The 14,538-nt window shown below is 40.7% G+C and overlaps 1 protein-coding gene across 1 annotated transcript in view; it reads right to left on the bottom strand.

Annotated features, from left to right (window-relative positions):
• Nucleotides 1-14,538, bottom strand: part of LOC126471641 (protein PFC0760c-like) — a 308,363-nt gene that overhangs the window by 165,471 nt on the left and 128,354 nt on the right. The window contains exon 5 of the mRNA XM_050099876.1: nt 7,518-7,553. Coding sequence (XP_049955833.1) covers nt 7,518-7,553 — 36 coding nt within the window. The remainder of the gene's footprint in view (nt 1-7,517; nt 7,554-14,538) is intronic.

The following is a 14,538-nucleotide window of genomic DNA, read 5'->3' as shown; positions in this document are numbered from 1 at the left end:
GAAATGATGTTCATGTTGATCTCTATTCCAATTTTCTGTACAGGTTCCGGAACTCTCGGAACCGAGGTGATGCAGAACTTTTTTTGACGTATTTCCTTTAACTATTTTCCTTTTAAGTTTTTTTTTTAAATTTAAAACATTGCATGTGAATTTAATTGGTGACAGATTCAACTGAAACAAACAATTAAAGTGCAGCTACTCCATTTAATATCTCACTCTAATTATGTGCGAAGTTGGAAGAGCCGTCAGTAATAAAGCTATTCCAATTGGTGTAGAGGTTAGGAGAGGTACCCTCAGACTTCAACAAGAATGGTATAATTCCAGTTCCAATGTAGGCAGGCGCTGACAGGTACGAATATTACCGAATCATTAGTCTGGTCTGCAGACTAGAAAAGTACTGAGACGAATTACTCACAGATGATTGGAAAACCTGTTAAAGTCGGCGTTGGAGAAGATCAGTTTGTGTTCTGGGCAAACGTAGAAACATGTGAGGAGGCACTGATCCTACGACAAGACAGGTAAGCTAAAAGTGAACCTGTGTTTATACTATAATTTGTAGATTTGTATGGAGTGTAGCCATGTATGCAAGTGAAACGTGGACGATAAATACTTTAGACAAGAAGAGAATAGAAGCTTTCGAAATGTGGTGCTACAGAAGAATGCTGAAGATTAGATGGGTAGATCACTTAACTAATGAGAAGGTACTGAACAGAATTGGGGAGAAGAGAAATTTGGTGCACAATTTGACTAGAAGAAGGGATCGGTTGGTAGGACATATTCTGAGGCATCAAGGAATCACTAATTTAGCATTAGAGGTCAGCGTGGAGTGTAAAAGTCGTAGAGGGAGACCAAGAGATGAATACACTAAACAGATTCAGAAGGATGTAGGTTGCAGTAGGTATTGGGAGATGAAGAAGCTTGCACAGGACAGAGTAGCATGGAGAGCTGCATCAAACCAGTCTCTGGACAGAAGGTAACAACAACAACAACAACAACAACAACAACAAGAGAGAGTTTTTGACAACGTTGCTGGGCATACGTTCTTTGAAGTTCTGAAGGTAGCGTAAATAAAATACAGAGAGTGAAATGTTATTCACAGCTTTTACAGAAACCAGACTGCAGTTATCAGAGTAGGACTTGAAAGGGAAGCAGTGTTTGAGAACAGAGTGAAACTGGGTTGTAGCCTATCCACGATGGTATTTAATCTGTACATTGAGGAAAAATTAAGGAAAATCTAGAAGAAATATGGGGAAGAAATTAAGGTTTAAGCAGAAGAAATAAAATATTTGAAATTTGCCGATGACACTGTAGTCCGATCAGAGACAGCAAATGACTTGGAAGACCAGCTTGGCGGAATGGGCAGTGTTTAAAAAAGATCTTTTAAGATGGACATCAATAGAAGTAAAACAAGGGTAATGCAATGTAGTTGAATTAAATTAGGCGATGATGAGGGAATAAATCAGGAAATGAGATACTAGAAGTATTCGATGAGTTTTACCTTTTGGGCAGCAAAATGACTGATGATTGTCGAATCAGAGAGGATGTAAAATGCAGATTGGCAATAGGAAGGAAAGCATTTCTGAAGAAAATGGATCGGTTACCATCAAATACAATTTCAAGCGTTAGGTTTTTAAAAAAATCATTTATTTTGCCATCTCAGCTACACTTCTTTATGGTGACACAAAAATGTTGAAAAAATAAAAATTACACAAATGAGACGGCAAAATAAACTATATATTTTTTTCGAAATACAGTAAATCTTGATCAAAGTGGAACGTGTATAATTCGTACATCTGCCCAAACCGTACAAGTATTTCAGTATCGACGCATTCTGTACACTTTTATATGCTAATTTTTTGTATAAAGCGGAACGTGCCTAACGCGAGAACGGAATACAAATTTTAAGACTTAATTAATAAGCCATTGTATAAAGCGGAAAAGAGACTATACAGGGCTACTGCCTTACAGTACACATTAGTTATTCACGACTCTACAAGAACGCTACTCTTAACAAGAAGACTACAGCCCTGACAATGCTGTGAAGTTGCGCAAGAAAAGAGGTTCCGCGCAGCGCAGCACTGCGGATGTGGAGATCAAACCGCGCCGCTCTGTGCAGCAACGAACAACAGCCCTTTCATACGGCAGGTCCTGCATCCAGCTGCAGAGAGCTGAAGTGTCCTTTCATACGAAACACTCAGGGCTCATTGAGCAGCACTGTAGCTTGTCAAGTGAATCGCTTGCTGCTCGCTTTACACAGAGCCTTATGGCAACTATCACACGGGATACGGCGAGCCGCTTGTCGCCCTTTGCGCACAGTTTTGGTACACATTGTTGACTTTGCCGGATGCTAAGTACCTGTAAGAAGAATAGCTTTACCAAAATATATTAATGACACCTACAATTTTTTAGGTAGTCATGTAAAAAATAAGTGGAAGTCTGTGAGATTATTATACGTGAGGGATATTAAAAGATCTAGAGAAGTAAAGAGTTCTGCGCTAACTGACAAAACTAAACATATTTATTCTGACCTCCTGTCATTTTTGTCACATGTTATTCAGCACAAAATGTAAGTAAACAATATATCCGGTACTCGTGTGTTAACTTATTCTAGACAACTGAACGCTTTCAAATTCTTTACTTTTTTAATGCTGTCACATAATGATTCTTTCCAGAACATTCGCTAATTATGTAAAGAAGATGACACGATTAGAAACGACTACTGACGGACATGGCAATGAACTGCGAGTTAGTATTATTGAGGGAGAACAGATCCTTTCAAAAACGAGAAAAATTACAAAACAAGGTCCAAAATCAGAAACAGAAAAATTGTGTAATGTTTTACACCGAACCACTGAAAGCAGAGAAGACTACAGCACAGAATCATCTGATGACGATAAACTTTTTTCCATTATCTTTAATGAAAGACTTCGTAGCTATTCCAGAACACGGCCATTTTCTCGCAATATGTGGAACAATGCAAGTGGTTGCTAAATATAAGCTACGGATATCTACATCTATGCATCACCCACGTTATGAAAACTTTGCAGCATACATGGCACAACAATGTCATGTAGGGCCAGTTCCTTTTCTCCCACCCCAGCAGTTTTCCACAAACGCCTTTGAAATGAATTTCCCAACTCTCCCCATCCATCCAGCACTTACACACAACATTCCTCTCAGCCCACTCCAGAAATCGAAAACCTGCACCATAATTCGTCAACCCTGAGCCTTTAAAAAACTTTTTAATTTTTTAATACATACAATACTTCAATCGTCATACCATTCGGAAAAACTACCATGATATTAGATGCTCTTATGTTGATTGACATTTGTATCAATAACAAACAACTTATTAAAATTCTAATAAAATGTTCCACATTTTTGCAAAAAAGATGTTTGATATGCACCCACCTCAGAGCCAGAGGCACTCTCCCTTTCACTGTTGTAAGCTTGCTCATGTTAGTGTCCACCAATCGAATGAATGGTTTCAGTATTGCACACAACTCATCGAATGAAGTTAATGACATACGGCAAAAATTCAAAAATTCGTCAGGATCTCTTCGAAGTGTTCCACGTAGACAATGAAAAGCTCCTAAGCTTAATAGACAACTAGTAATTGCAGTTTACCAATCCTCTCTTTTCTACACTTTGTGCGTTTCTTCATAACAACTGCAGCAGCAACTTGCTCTACAGGAAACTTTTGTTACTGACTGGTTCAAGAAACAATATGCCAGAATTCAGCACTTCTTTTTAGGTACCACGTGATAGCTGCAGTGGACAGGAGTTCGGCCCTGAGAGCCGAAGACTGGCGGCAGAAAGCGGCTCACTGCATTCTGTTGGGCTGCCTCCCGCCTGAAGCAGGCCTAACGCCCATACTAAAACATTGCTGCGGACCTATACACACTCTGCTGCGATCTCCCCAGTTAAAGATGTGGGTGTTGTTGCGTTAAACAATGATTTCACCCGCCAAGGTCAAGCACTACCTGCATCTACATCTCTACATCTACATCTTCATCCATACTCCGCAATCCACCTAACTGCATGTGGCTGAGTGTACCTTGAGTACCTCTATCGGTTCTCCCTTCTATTCCAGTCTCATATTGTTCGTGGAAAGACGGATTGTCGGTATGCCTCTGTGTGGGCTCCAATCTCTGTGATTTTATCCTCATGGTCTCTTCACGAGATATACGTAGGAGGGAGAAATATACGGATTGACTCCTCGGTGAAGGTATGTTCTCGAAACTTCAACAAAAGCCCGTACCGAGCTACTGAGCGTCTCTCCTGCAGAGTCTTCCACTGGAGTTTATCTATCATCTCCGTAACGCTTTCGCGATTACTAAATGATCCTGTAACGAAGCGCGCTGCTCTCCGTTGGATCTTCTCTATCTCTTCGATCAACCCTATCTGGTACGGATCCAACACTGCTGAGCAGTATTCCAGCAGTGGGTAAACAAGTGTACTGTAACCTACTTCCTTTGTTTTCGGATTGCATTTCCTTAGGATTCTTCCAATGAATCTCACTCTGGCATCTGCTTTACCGACGATCAACTTATATGATCATTCCATTTTAAGTCTTTCCTAATGCGTACTCCCAGATAATTTGTGGAATTAACTGCTTCCAGTTGCTGACCTGTTATATAGTAGCTAAATGATAAGGGATCTTTCTTTCTATGTATCCGCAGCACATTACACTTGTCTACATTGAGATTCAATTGCCATTCCCTGCACCATGCGTCAATTCGCTGCAGATCCTCCTGCATTTCAGTACAATTTACCATTGTTACAACCTCTCGATATGCCACAGAATCATCCGCAAAAAGCCTCAGTGAACTTCCGATGTTATCCACAAGGTCATTTTTATATATTGTGAATAGCAACGGTCCTACGACACTCCCCTGCGGCACACCTGAAATCACTCTTACTTCGGAAGACTTCTCTCCATTGAGAATGGCATGCTGCGTTCTGTTATCTAGGAACTCTTCAATCCAATCACACAATTGGTTTGATAGTCCATATGCTCTTACTTTGTTCATTAAACGACTGTGGGGAACTGTATCGAACGCCTTGTGGAAGTCAAGAAACACGGCATCTACCTGGGAACCCGTGTCTATGGCCCTCTGAGTCTCGTGGATGAATAGCGCGAGCTGGGTTTCACACGATCGTCTTTTTCGAAACCCATGCTGATTCCTACAGAGAAGATTTCTAGTTTCCAGAAAAGTCATTATACTCGAACATAATACGTGTTCCAAAATTCTACAACTGATCGACGTTAGAGATGTAGGTCCATAGTTCTGCACATCTGTTCAACGTCCCTTCTTAAAAACTGGGATGACCTGTGCCGTTTTCCAATCCTTTGGAACCCTACGCACTTCTAGAGGCCTACGGTATACCACTGCAAGAAGGGGGGCAAATTCCTTCGCGCACTCTGTGTAAAATCGAACTGGTATCCCATCAAGTCCAGCGGCCTTTCCTCTTTTGAGCGATTTTAATTGTTTCTCTATCCCTCTGTCGTCTATTTCGATATCTACCATTTTGTAATCTGTGCGACAATCTAGAGAAGGAACTACAGTGCAGTCTTCCTCTGTGAAACAGCTTAGGAGAAAGACAATTAGTATTTCGGCCTTTAGTCTGTCATCCTCTCTTTCAGTACCATTTTGGTCACAGAGTGTCTGGACATTTTGTTTTGATCCACCTACCGCTTTGACATAAGACCAAAATTTCTTAGGATTTTCTGCCAAGTCAGTACATAGAACTTTACTTTCGAATTCGTTGAACGCCTATCGCATAGCCCTCCTCACACTACATTTCGCTTCGCGTAATTTTTGTTTGTCTGCAAGGCTTTGGCTAAATTTATGTTTGCTGTGAAGTTCCCTTTGCTTCCGCAGCAGTTTTCTAACTCGGTTGTTGTACCACGGTGGCTCGTTTCCATCTCTTACGATCTTGCTTGGCACATACTCATCTAATGCATATTGTACGATGGTTTTGAACTTTGTCCACTGATCGTCAACACTATCTGTACTTGAGACAAAACTTCTGTGTTGAGCCGTCAAGTACTCTGAAATCTGCTTTTTGACACTTTTGCTAAACAGAAAAATCTTCCTACCTTTTTTAATATTTCTATTTACGGCTGAAATCATCGATGCAGTAACCGCTTTATGATCGCTGATTCCCTGTTCTGCGTTAACTGTTTCAAATAGTTCGTGTCTGTTTGTCACCAGAAGGTCTAATATGTTATCGCCACGAGTCGGTTCTCTGTTTAACTGCTCAAGGTAGTTTTCAGATAAAGCACTTAACAAAATTTCACTGGATTCTTTGTCCCTGCCACCCGTTATGAACGTTTGAGTCTCCCAGTCTATATCCGGCAAATTAAAATCTCCACCCAGAACTGTAACATGGTGGGGAAATCTACTCGAAATATTTTCCAAATTTTCCTTCAGGTGCTCTGCCACAACAGATGCTGAGCCAGGGGGCCTATAGAGACATCCAATTACCATGTTTGAGCGTGCTTTAATCGTGACCTTCACCCAAATTATTTCACACTTCGGATCTCATCATTTTATGTCAGTGTCAGCTGACTAGCAGCACCTAGGTGATAACATGATGTTGAACAAGATTTGTGTGTCCCTAACACTTAACGAAAAGATTAAGGTAATCGAGGTGAATGAGAAAGGCAGACTCTTTGAGCGCCAAATAATGTTGCGTTTCAAATGCGGATTGACATCAATTTAAGAAAGGAAAATAAGATATTGGATGAACGGATGAAAGGGAACGAGCAAATGAAAATAAAGGCGAAGAAGACCTGAAAAGAAGAAATCAACGACATAGTGTGGGAATGGTTAGTAAGAGCGCGGGAAAAACCTTACCTTTGTTTCTACCCATGTTGCAGAGTGAGGCCCTGAAAGTCGCTAAAGAGCTAGGAAATACGAATTTTACGGCATTCTTACGACGGCTCGACAGTGTCAAAGGTAGGCACAACATCGTGTGGAATCTCCACAATGCTCTAATATAATAACTTTGTTTTGCTATGTTATTTGTACTTTGAAACCGTGTTTCTATTTATACTATACGTCCTTTGCACTGATCAGTCTCTGGACACCATCTTTGTTTACAAAGTGTTAGTTTATACGTGATGTACTTCGACAGAGAAAGGAGCCGCTGAACGCTGGAGGTATTCTGTTTTAGTTGTTTTGTTTCCAAACTTATATCCACGTTCAATTTATAGTCAAAGGCCTCCACACAGCCATTTTCTGAAATTGTGATTTAATTTTTTTACTAGTCAGTGCAACAGTCGAAACAAAAGACAGACATGCCATATTAATACAAATAAATGCACCTGATAATCAACGTTTAAACATTTGAAACGCATTGTGGAAATAAAGAGTAAATGGATCAGTAAACTTCTTGTTGCATTCGATATCAATTCCAGTCACACTGTAGCCTAAGCTAAATGTTTGCATTAACAGAACTATGATTTTATGCGACTATAAAAGAAAATTTAAGTTATGTTTGCCACTTACAACGTCCTGGTACAGGCTCTCCCTGATGTGAGTAACCTGTAAAGAAAAATAAACCCAGTGACAGTCTTTATCTGTTAGTTGTAATTATTACTGCTACATAAAGTAGTGCAGAAGTACGAATAATGATAAGAAACTACACATATGAAAAAAAACATCATGGATTTCGCTGGGAATCACTTGAACGATCATTGTTCAGTCTGTATCGCAGTTCATTAAATCACCTTAGACACTATCTAATGAAAAATATCAAGACAAATATTGGTGGATATTAAAATGGGGAACACCACATCGCTTTTACGACAGCTTAAACTCACTGGGGGTCACTCTTATTTAGGTGTCTGAATGCCTGTGGGGGAACAGCACCCCCATTCTTCCTCAAGAACTGAGATCAGAGCAAGTAACTTTGTGATGTTGGACACTTGTGTCTGGAACGGAGTGGACATTCTGACTCATTCCAAAGGTGTTCAGTTAGGTTCAGGTAGGAACCCTGAGAAGAACAGTCCATTTCCAAAAATGTTATTGTCAACATGCCATTGCATCACAGATACTGCATACGAGGGGATGCGTTGTTATACTGATACATTCATTGTCTCCAAACTGTATCCATATGTACAGAAAGTTTTACATGCCACTAATATATATAGCATATACAATGTTTATGGCAGGAGTAGTATTTGGACGTACCATTTTACACTCAAAACAAGGGCCACGAAACAGTTCCCCATCAAATAGCAATAAGGCCACGATGTACCATCAGCTACACCTCTAAAAATAAAAATTAGCTACAAAGAAACAACACTAACCGTAAGAAAATGACAGGTTTTAGTTATGAATCGTATACATTCTTCTGCTTTTAATTGCAATAATTATTTTGGTTATTTCAGGTAAAATTCTAACTGACGGAGAAGGAAGAGAGATAAAGTACATAAGCAAATGAGTAAGGTCACCCGATTGAACACAAGTAGATTTCTTTTTGTTGAGATGTTTAAAGAACTGTGTTTATGTCACTCACAACCCCACATTAGTTCATACAGGACATCAAGAAATATTGTTGCTCCGTGAAACTAAAAACTTCACATCTCTTCTGCAAGTTGCTTAGAAGGTGCTACGAGTTGTGCATGCAGAAAATAGGCACTCGTCCGAACACATTATTTATATAGCTATTCCGCCAACAGAACAGCTATCTGAACAAGCCAGTTATGTGCAGAATGTTGGATTCATATCTAAAATTTTGGACATTTCTAACTCCATACCTAAAATGGATGGAAATTTGATTTAAATGCACTTTTACAGAGTTGGATTTAATCTATCAGCTACATGATACAAAAATTACGTTCTATTTAAGGAAATATATATTCATTTCTTTAGTTCTCTGGGAATTAACTAAAGAAACTTTCTTCATAGCTCCGCAGTAAGAGCAACTTTCCTTCATTTCATTTATTTGTAAGGTACAGAGAAAAACATCTCATCTGAAACATCCTACATACACAGAATCACGAAATAAATTGGTATAGGTATGCGTATTCAAATACAGAGATATGTAAAGAGGCAAAATAGATGGTGGAGGCTCCTTAATGGTGTGGGGCATGTGCAGTTCGAGTGACTGGGACCCCTGATACGCCTAGATACGACTCTGGCAGGCGACACGTACGTAAACATCCTGTCTGATCACCTGCATCCATTCATGTCCATCGAGCATTCCGACGGACTTGGGCAATTCCAGCAGGACAATGTGACACCCCTGACGTCCAGAATTGCTACATATTGGCTCGAGGAACACTCTTCTCAGTTTAAACATTTCCGCTGGCCACCAAACTTCTCTGACATGAACATTATTGAGCATATCTAGGATGCCTTATAACGTGCTGTTCAGAAGAGATCTCCAGCCCCTTATACTCTTACGGATTTATGGGCAACCCTGCAGGATTCATGGTGTCAGTTCCCTCCAGCATTAGTTCAGACATTAATCGAGTCCATGCCACGTCTTGTTGAGTCACTTCTGCGTGCTCGTGGGGGTCCTACACGATATTACGCAGATATATCAGTTTCTTTGGTTCTTCAGTGTATTATATTTGTGCTCTTCAGTGTAATTCGTTGTTTCTTATGGCAGACTGTGATTACGATACTACGCTCAAGGCGCTAATGGTTTAACACGAGTCAGTTCTAGCTATCCCGTCGGAACAATGCCAGCACGATCGCTGAGCTAAGTAAGGTGTTTTTGTACCACACTGTAAAAAAAGAAGTATTAATAAAGTAAACAAGAGGGTAATAAACCCTTGAGCTGATATTCTGAGACAACATAATCCTAATTATTTAATCTCTGTATATCACCAGATCTCTGTGTATCACCAGATCAGTGAATATACCAACCTCCCACGCCATCAAATGAAGTGTTGATATAGCGTTTTAGTCATCACAAGAATGAACATTCAGTGTTTGACATAAGCATCACGTCAACACTTATGTCATTAAAGGTAGTCTACTGGGGAAGAAATCGGGTGCATCATAGAAGAAGAACCAATCGCAGAATACGTTATATGTTAAAAATTCTACAGAATACACGAATCTGGATGCAGTGCATGCGTATTTAGTGCCTTAACCACTGTGCCGCTCCGCTCATCACGTGAAAGTAGTGAATAAACGATGGTCCACTGTTTAGAACTCAAGGAAGTAGAGGGGCAAACAACATGTACTGAATTCCTTTCGATCTAGTTCCTTTTCTTATTAGGCGCTCAACGAAGTCTGTATTTATCAGAAATTGGTGCTGAGGTCGGATTTTAGCACCTGCTGTTGGTGGAATATTGACGCAATAATTGGCAATCGAGCTGCTATTCTGAGTGTTGACCACTGGGACGGACGGACAGACAGACAGACCGGCGTTCTTGCGAGTGCATAAATAGTGAGCAGTACGAAGAGTGTGTTCGTAGTACCGGTAATGAAAACCTTATCAAAAATGAAGAAGTGCCCTTAACAGACGAAAGCTGTTAATTTCAAAGTTAACGACTGGTATCACGATTAGGGGTCAGTTTGGATTTGTTGGTGCAAGTTAAGAGGAAATCATAACAAGTGGATGGATGTGTTCTTATTGGATAAACCTTAAATATTAGCAGACGGTAAACCTTACGAAACATCATGCACGCTCTAAAGAACAGCATACGTGTACCTGTTACAGCCGTCAGAGTTTGCATACACACGGTAAGATGGCAAATCGTAAGATACTGACCGGGAGATGGTTCAAATGGCTCTGAGCACTATGGGACTTAACTTCTGAGGTCATCAGTCCCCTAGAACTTAGAACTACTTAAATCTAACTAACCTAAGGACATCACACATATCCATGCCCGAGGCAGGATTCGAACCTGCGACCGTAGAGGTCTAGCGGTTCCAGACTGACGCGCCTAGAACCGCACGGCCACACCGGCCGGCTAACCGGGAGAAATCGGATGGTAATCTTGTAATGTGACGACAGGGACTCCTATTCGCCAACACCGATTTCGTTGAAACTTATGTTTTATGCAGAGCACGGCCATAAACGGAAGTGGCAGAAGTGAGAAGTAAAGGCGGTCAAGCGTCTACAAAACGAAATGAAGCATTTTTGGTGCAGGTCAGGCGAGGTCTGAACCATTTACGTAGCATACTTTCCAAGCAGTAGATGGCACAGCGCAGATAGTACGGAACGGTAATACAGGGGTCCTGGGATCGGATCCTGCTGTGGAAACTTTTTTCTGTTCAACTTTTACTTTACTTTCACTAAAAATAAACTGAAATAATGCATATATACTGTATTTGTTAACATATCTGTAAGAAGCATGAAAAGAAAATACAAAATAAGATTCGGGTTTGCAAATAATTTCCAGGAGAGAATTGTACTATAACCGTCAGACAAGGACTCTGCAAATAATTTTCGAAGAAGGGATTGTATTCCTAAACAATGTGTACAGCACTTTCGTTAGTTTCATCCTGATAATGGAGCAGCCCTGGGCAGCTGCAAGTGAACAGTAAGTTCCCCTGTGTTTAGAGGGCATATCACTCCGGCACGTGTAAAATCATGAACTGTAAAGTAACACAATAATCTAATTTTATGCATGGGGTTCTCGTGTAAGCGTTAAATCCTATCCTGGAATTTGTTTGCCATTCAGAATGTTCCTTTGTCTTTCTTCGTCATGCGTCTTACGAAAATATTAATAAATACAATATAATGTACTTATTTCTACTTGTTTCCAGTACAAGTAAAATAATAACTGAAAGTAAACAATAGTTCCCACATAGGTACTCAAGCCAAAGGTCCCTCCCATCACAATTCTTTACTCTTTCCGCTACGGCAAATGCTGCATGCTAACAACACTATAAATGGCTCATGACTCGCCCGTCCCGCACCAGAAATGCTCCTTTTCTCCAAACGCCTGCCATCTGGAGCTTCCACATTTGCCACTTCATTCCTGGCCAAGCACTGCATACATCTAGACGAAATCGACTGGACCAGCAGGTGCGGTGACCTTGACAGATACAGCGTGACAGTCATTTTACCATGTGTTAGCCGTACTGCCATAGACAGTAGCTGTAAGGATAACGGTTTACCAAGGATCTAATGTCATTTGTCGAGAGAGTAATCCAAGATCGAAAACCGAAGATGTAGCAAAACCTAAGACGAAACCAACTGTGTGTAATGAGAACAATACGAGAGTGCAGAGAATATACAATTGAAGGAAAAACTGTGGTATGGCTAGCTCTATAGCGTGGATGCTTTAACTAATTTCCCAGCAAGGTTGGCATGGCCCTGCGAAGCCAGTGCTGCAAAAGCGATTCTAGTGCTCGCAGACGTAGCACTACCGTCTAGCAGCCGTCATCTACCTTAGTGACCTCCGGTGGACATTCCTAACTGGTGGGCCGGCACTTCAGATTCATCCCTTTTGAAATGGGCACATATGGCCAGAAGCGTCCCAGACGATGGCTTGGAAGCTGAACTGGCGGCACAGTTGCTGTCACGTCACTGAAGCCCGCTAGCTAGTGTGAGGAAGCTACAGAATCCGACAACATGCTGGAACGCGGCGACGAGGACAACATTGGCCACCTTCACGCCCTTGCCCACACGAACCGCTGCTGCTGTTTTGGAATACAAGTTATAGCCAGTGGTCGTATGACAAGTAAGGATGGGCTTTCCAGAACTGGAGGGATCACGGATACTGGTGAAGTCTGTGGGTGCGGACGGAATTTGTTGATATGACAACGCATACCTTTCCATGTGTCAACTGACTTCAGATGCCGCACACGGGTGGTAGCCACCACAACCATCGTTCAAGCGTCGTTCGCTAAGTAGTAGCATTCCCACACTACTTTGACTGGTGTGGATTTCACCTGTCATGCTAGTTCCAGGGTTCCCAAGGCTGATAGGCATAGGAAATGTAACAACAGATATAAATAAAATGTTTCTGAAGCCAAAAAAGCAAGCCATAAGTTTAAGTATACTCAATCAACAATATAACGTAAGAATCTGCTTAGTTTTTCAATGAACTCTTCAACAGAACAGAAGGAGTGAGCCATGAGGAAATTCGACATTTTCTATTTGAAAGCGCGTGGATTACTGCTAAGATATTTTAATTCTTGTGGTAGCTTATTGAAAATGGGTGCAGCAGTATACTGCAGACCTTTCTGCACAAGAGTTAAGGCAGTCCGCTCCAAATGCAGGTTGGATTTCTGCCGAGTTTTAACTGAGTGAAAGCTGCTTATTCTTGGGAATAAGCTGATACTGTTAACAAGAAACGACAGTAAAGAATATATATATATTGAGAGGCCAATGTCAAAATACTCAGACCAGTGAACAGGGGCCGACAAGAGGTACGCGAACTTACACCACTTATTGCCCGAACGGCTCGTTCCTGAGCCAAAAATATCCTTTTAGAATGGGAAGAGTTACCCCAAAATATAATGGCATACGACATAAGCGAATGAAAATAAGCGAAGTAGACTAATCTGCGTGTCGAACGATCACTTACTTCAGATACTGTTCCAATAGTAAAAATGTCAACATTAAGTCTTTGAACAAGATCTTGAACGTGGGCTTTCCACGACAGTTTACTATATATCTAAACAACTAGAAATTTGAACCGTGCAGTTTCTCTAACCATATGCCCATTCTGTGAAACTAAAACGCCGTTTTTTTTGTTTTTTTTTTTAATTGCGTGTTAGAAACTTTAAAAACTGAGTCTTTATGTGATTTAGCGTTAGTTTATTTTGCACAGGCCATTAACTTATGTCATGAACTGCACTCTTTGAAACCGAGCCAATGTAGCACACAACCTTTACCACTAGCTACTGTCATCAGCGAACAGAAATATTTTAGAGTTACCCATGATACTAGAGGGCATATCACTTATATAAACAAGGAACAGGAGCGGTCCCAACACTGATCCCTGGGGCACCCCCCAATTTGACCGTACCCCACTTAGACCCTACATCACAGCCATTCTCTACACTGTGAATAATAACCTTCCGCTGTCTGTTGTTAAAGTAAGAGGTGAACCAATTGTGAGCTACTCCCCGTATTCCATAATGGTCCAACTTCTGGAGCAATATTTTGTGATCAACACAATCAAACCCCTAGTTAAATTAAAAAATACGCCTAGCGTTCGAAACCTTTTGTTTAATCAATCCAGTACTTCACAGAGAAAAGAGAATGTAGCATTTTCAGTTGTTAAACGACTTCTAAAGCCGAACTGTACATCTGATAGCAAATTATGTAATATAAAATGATCAATTATCCTCACATACACAGCCTTTTGAATAAATTTAACAGACACTGATGGCACAAAAATAGATCTACAATTTTCTACATTATCCCTTTCTCCTTTTTTATAAAGCGCCTTTACTACTGAATACATAAATCGTTCAGGAAACTTACCATTCCCACAGAAAAAATTACAAATATGGCTAAGTACAGGTCTAACATGTGAAGCACAGTACTTTAATATTCTGCTAGGCACTCCAGCATATCCATGAGAGTCCTTAGTCTTCAGTGATTCAG

Source organism: Schistocerca serialis, chromosome 3 (genome assembly GCF_023864345.2).
Source record: "Schistocerca serialis cubense isolate TAMUIC-IGC-003099 chromosome 3, iqSchSeri2.2, whole genome shotgun sequence".
NCBI classification, from domain to species: Eukaryota; Metazoa; Arthropoda; class Insecta; order Orthoptera; family Acrididae; genus Schistocerca; species Schistocerca serialis.
The sequence above is the reverse complement of the archived record's forward strand: the minus strand, read 5'-3'. Positions and strand labels throughout refer to the sequence as shown.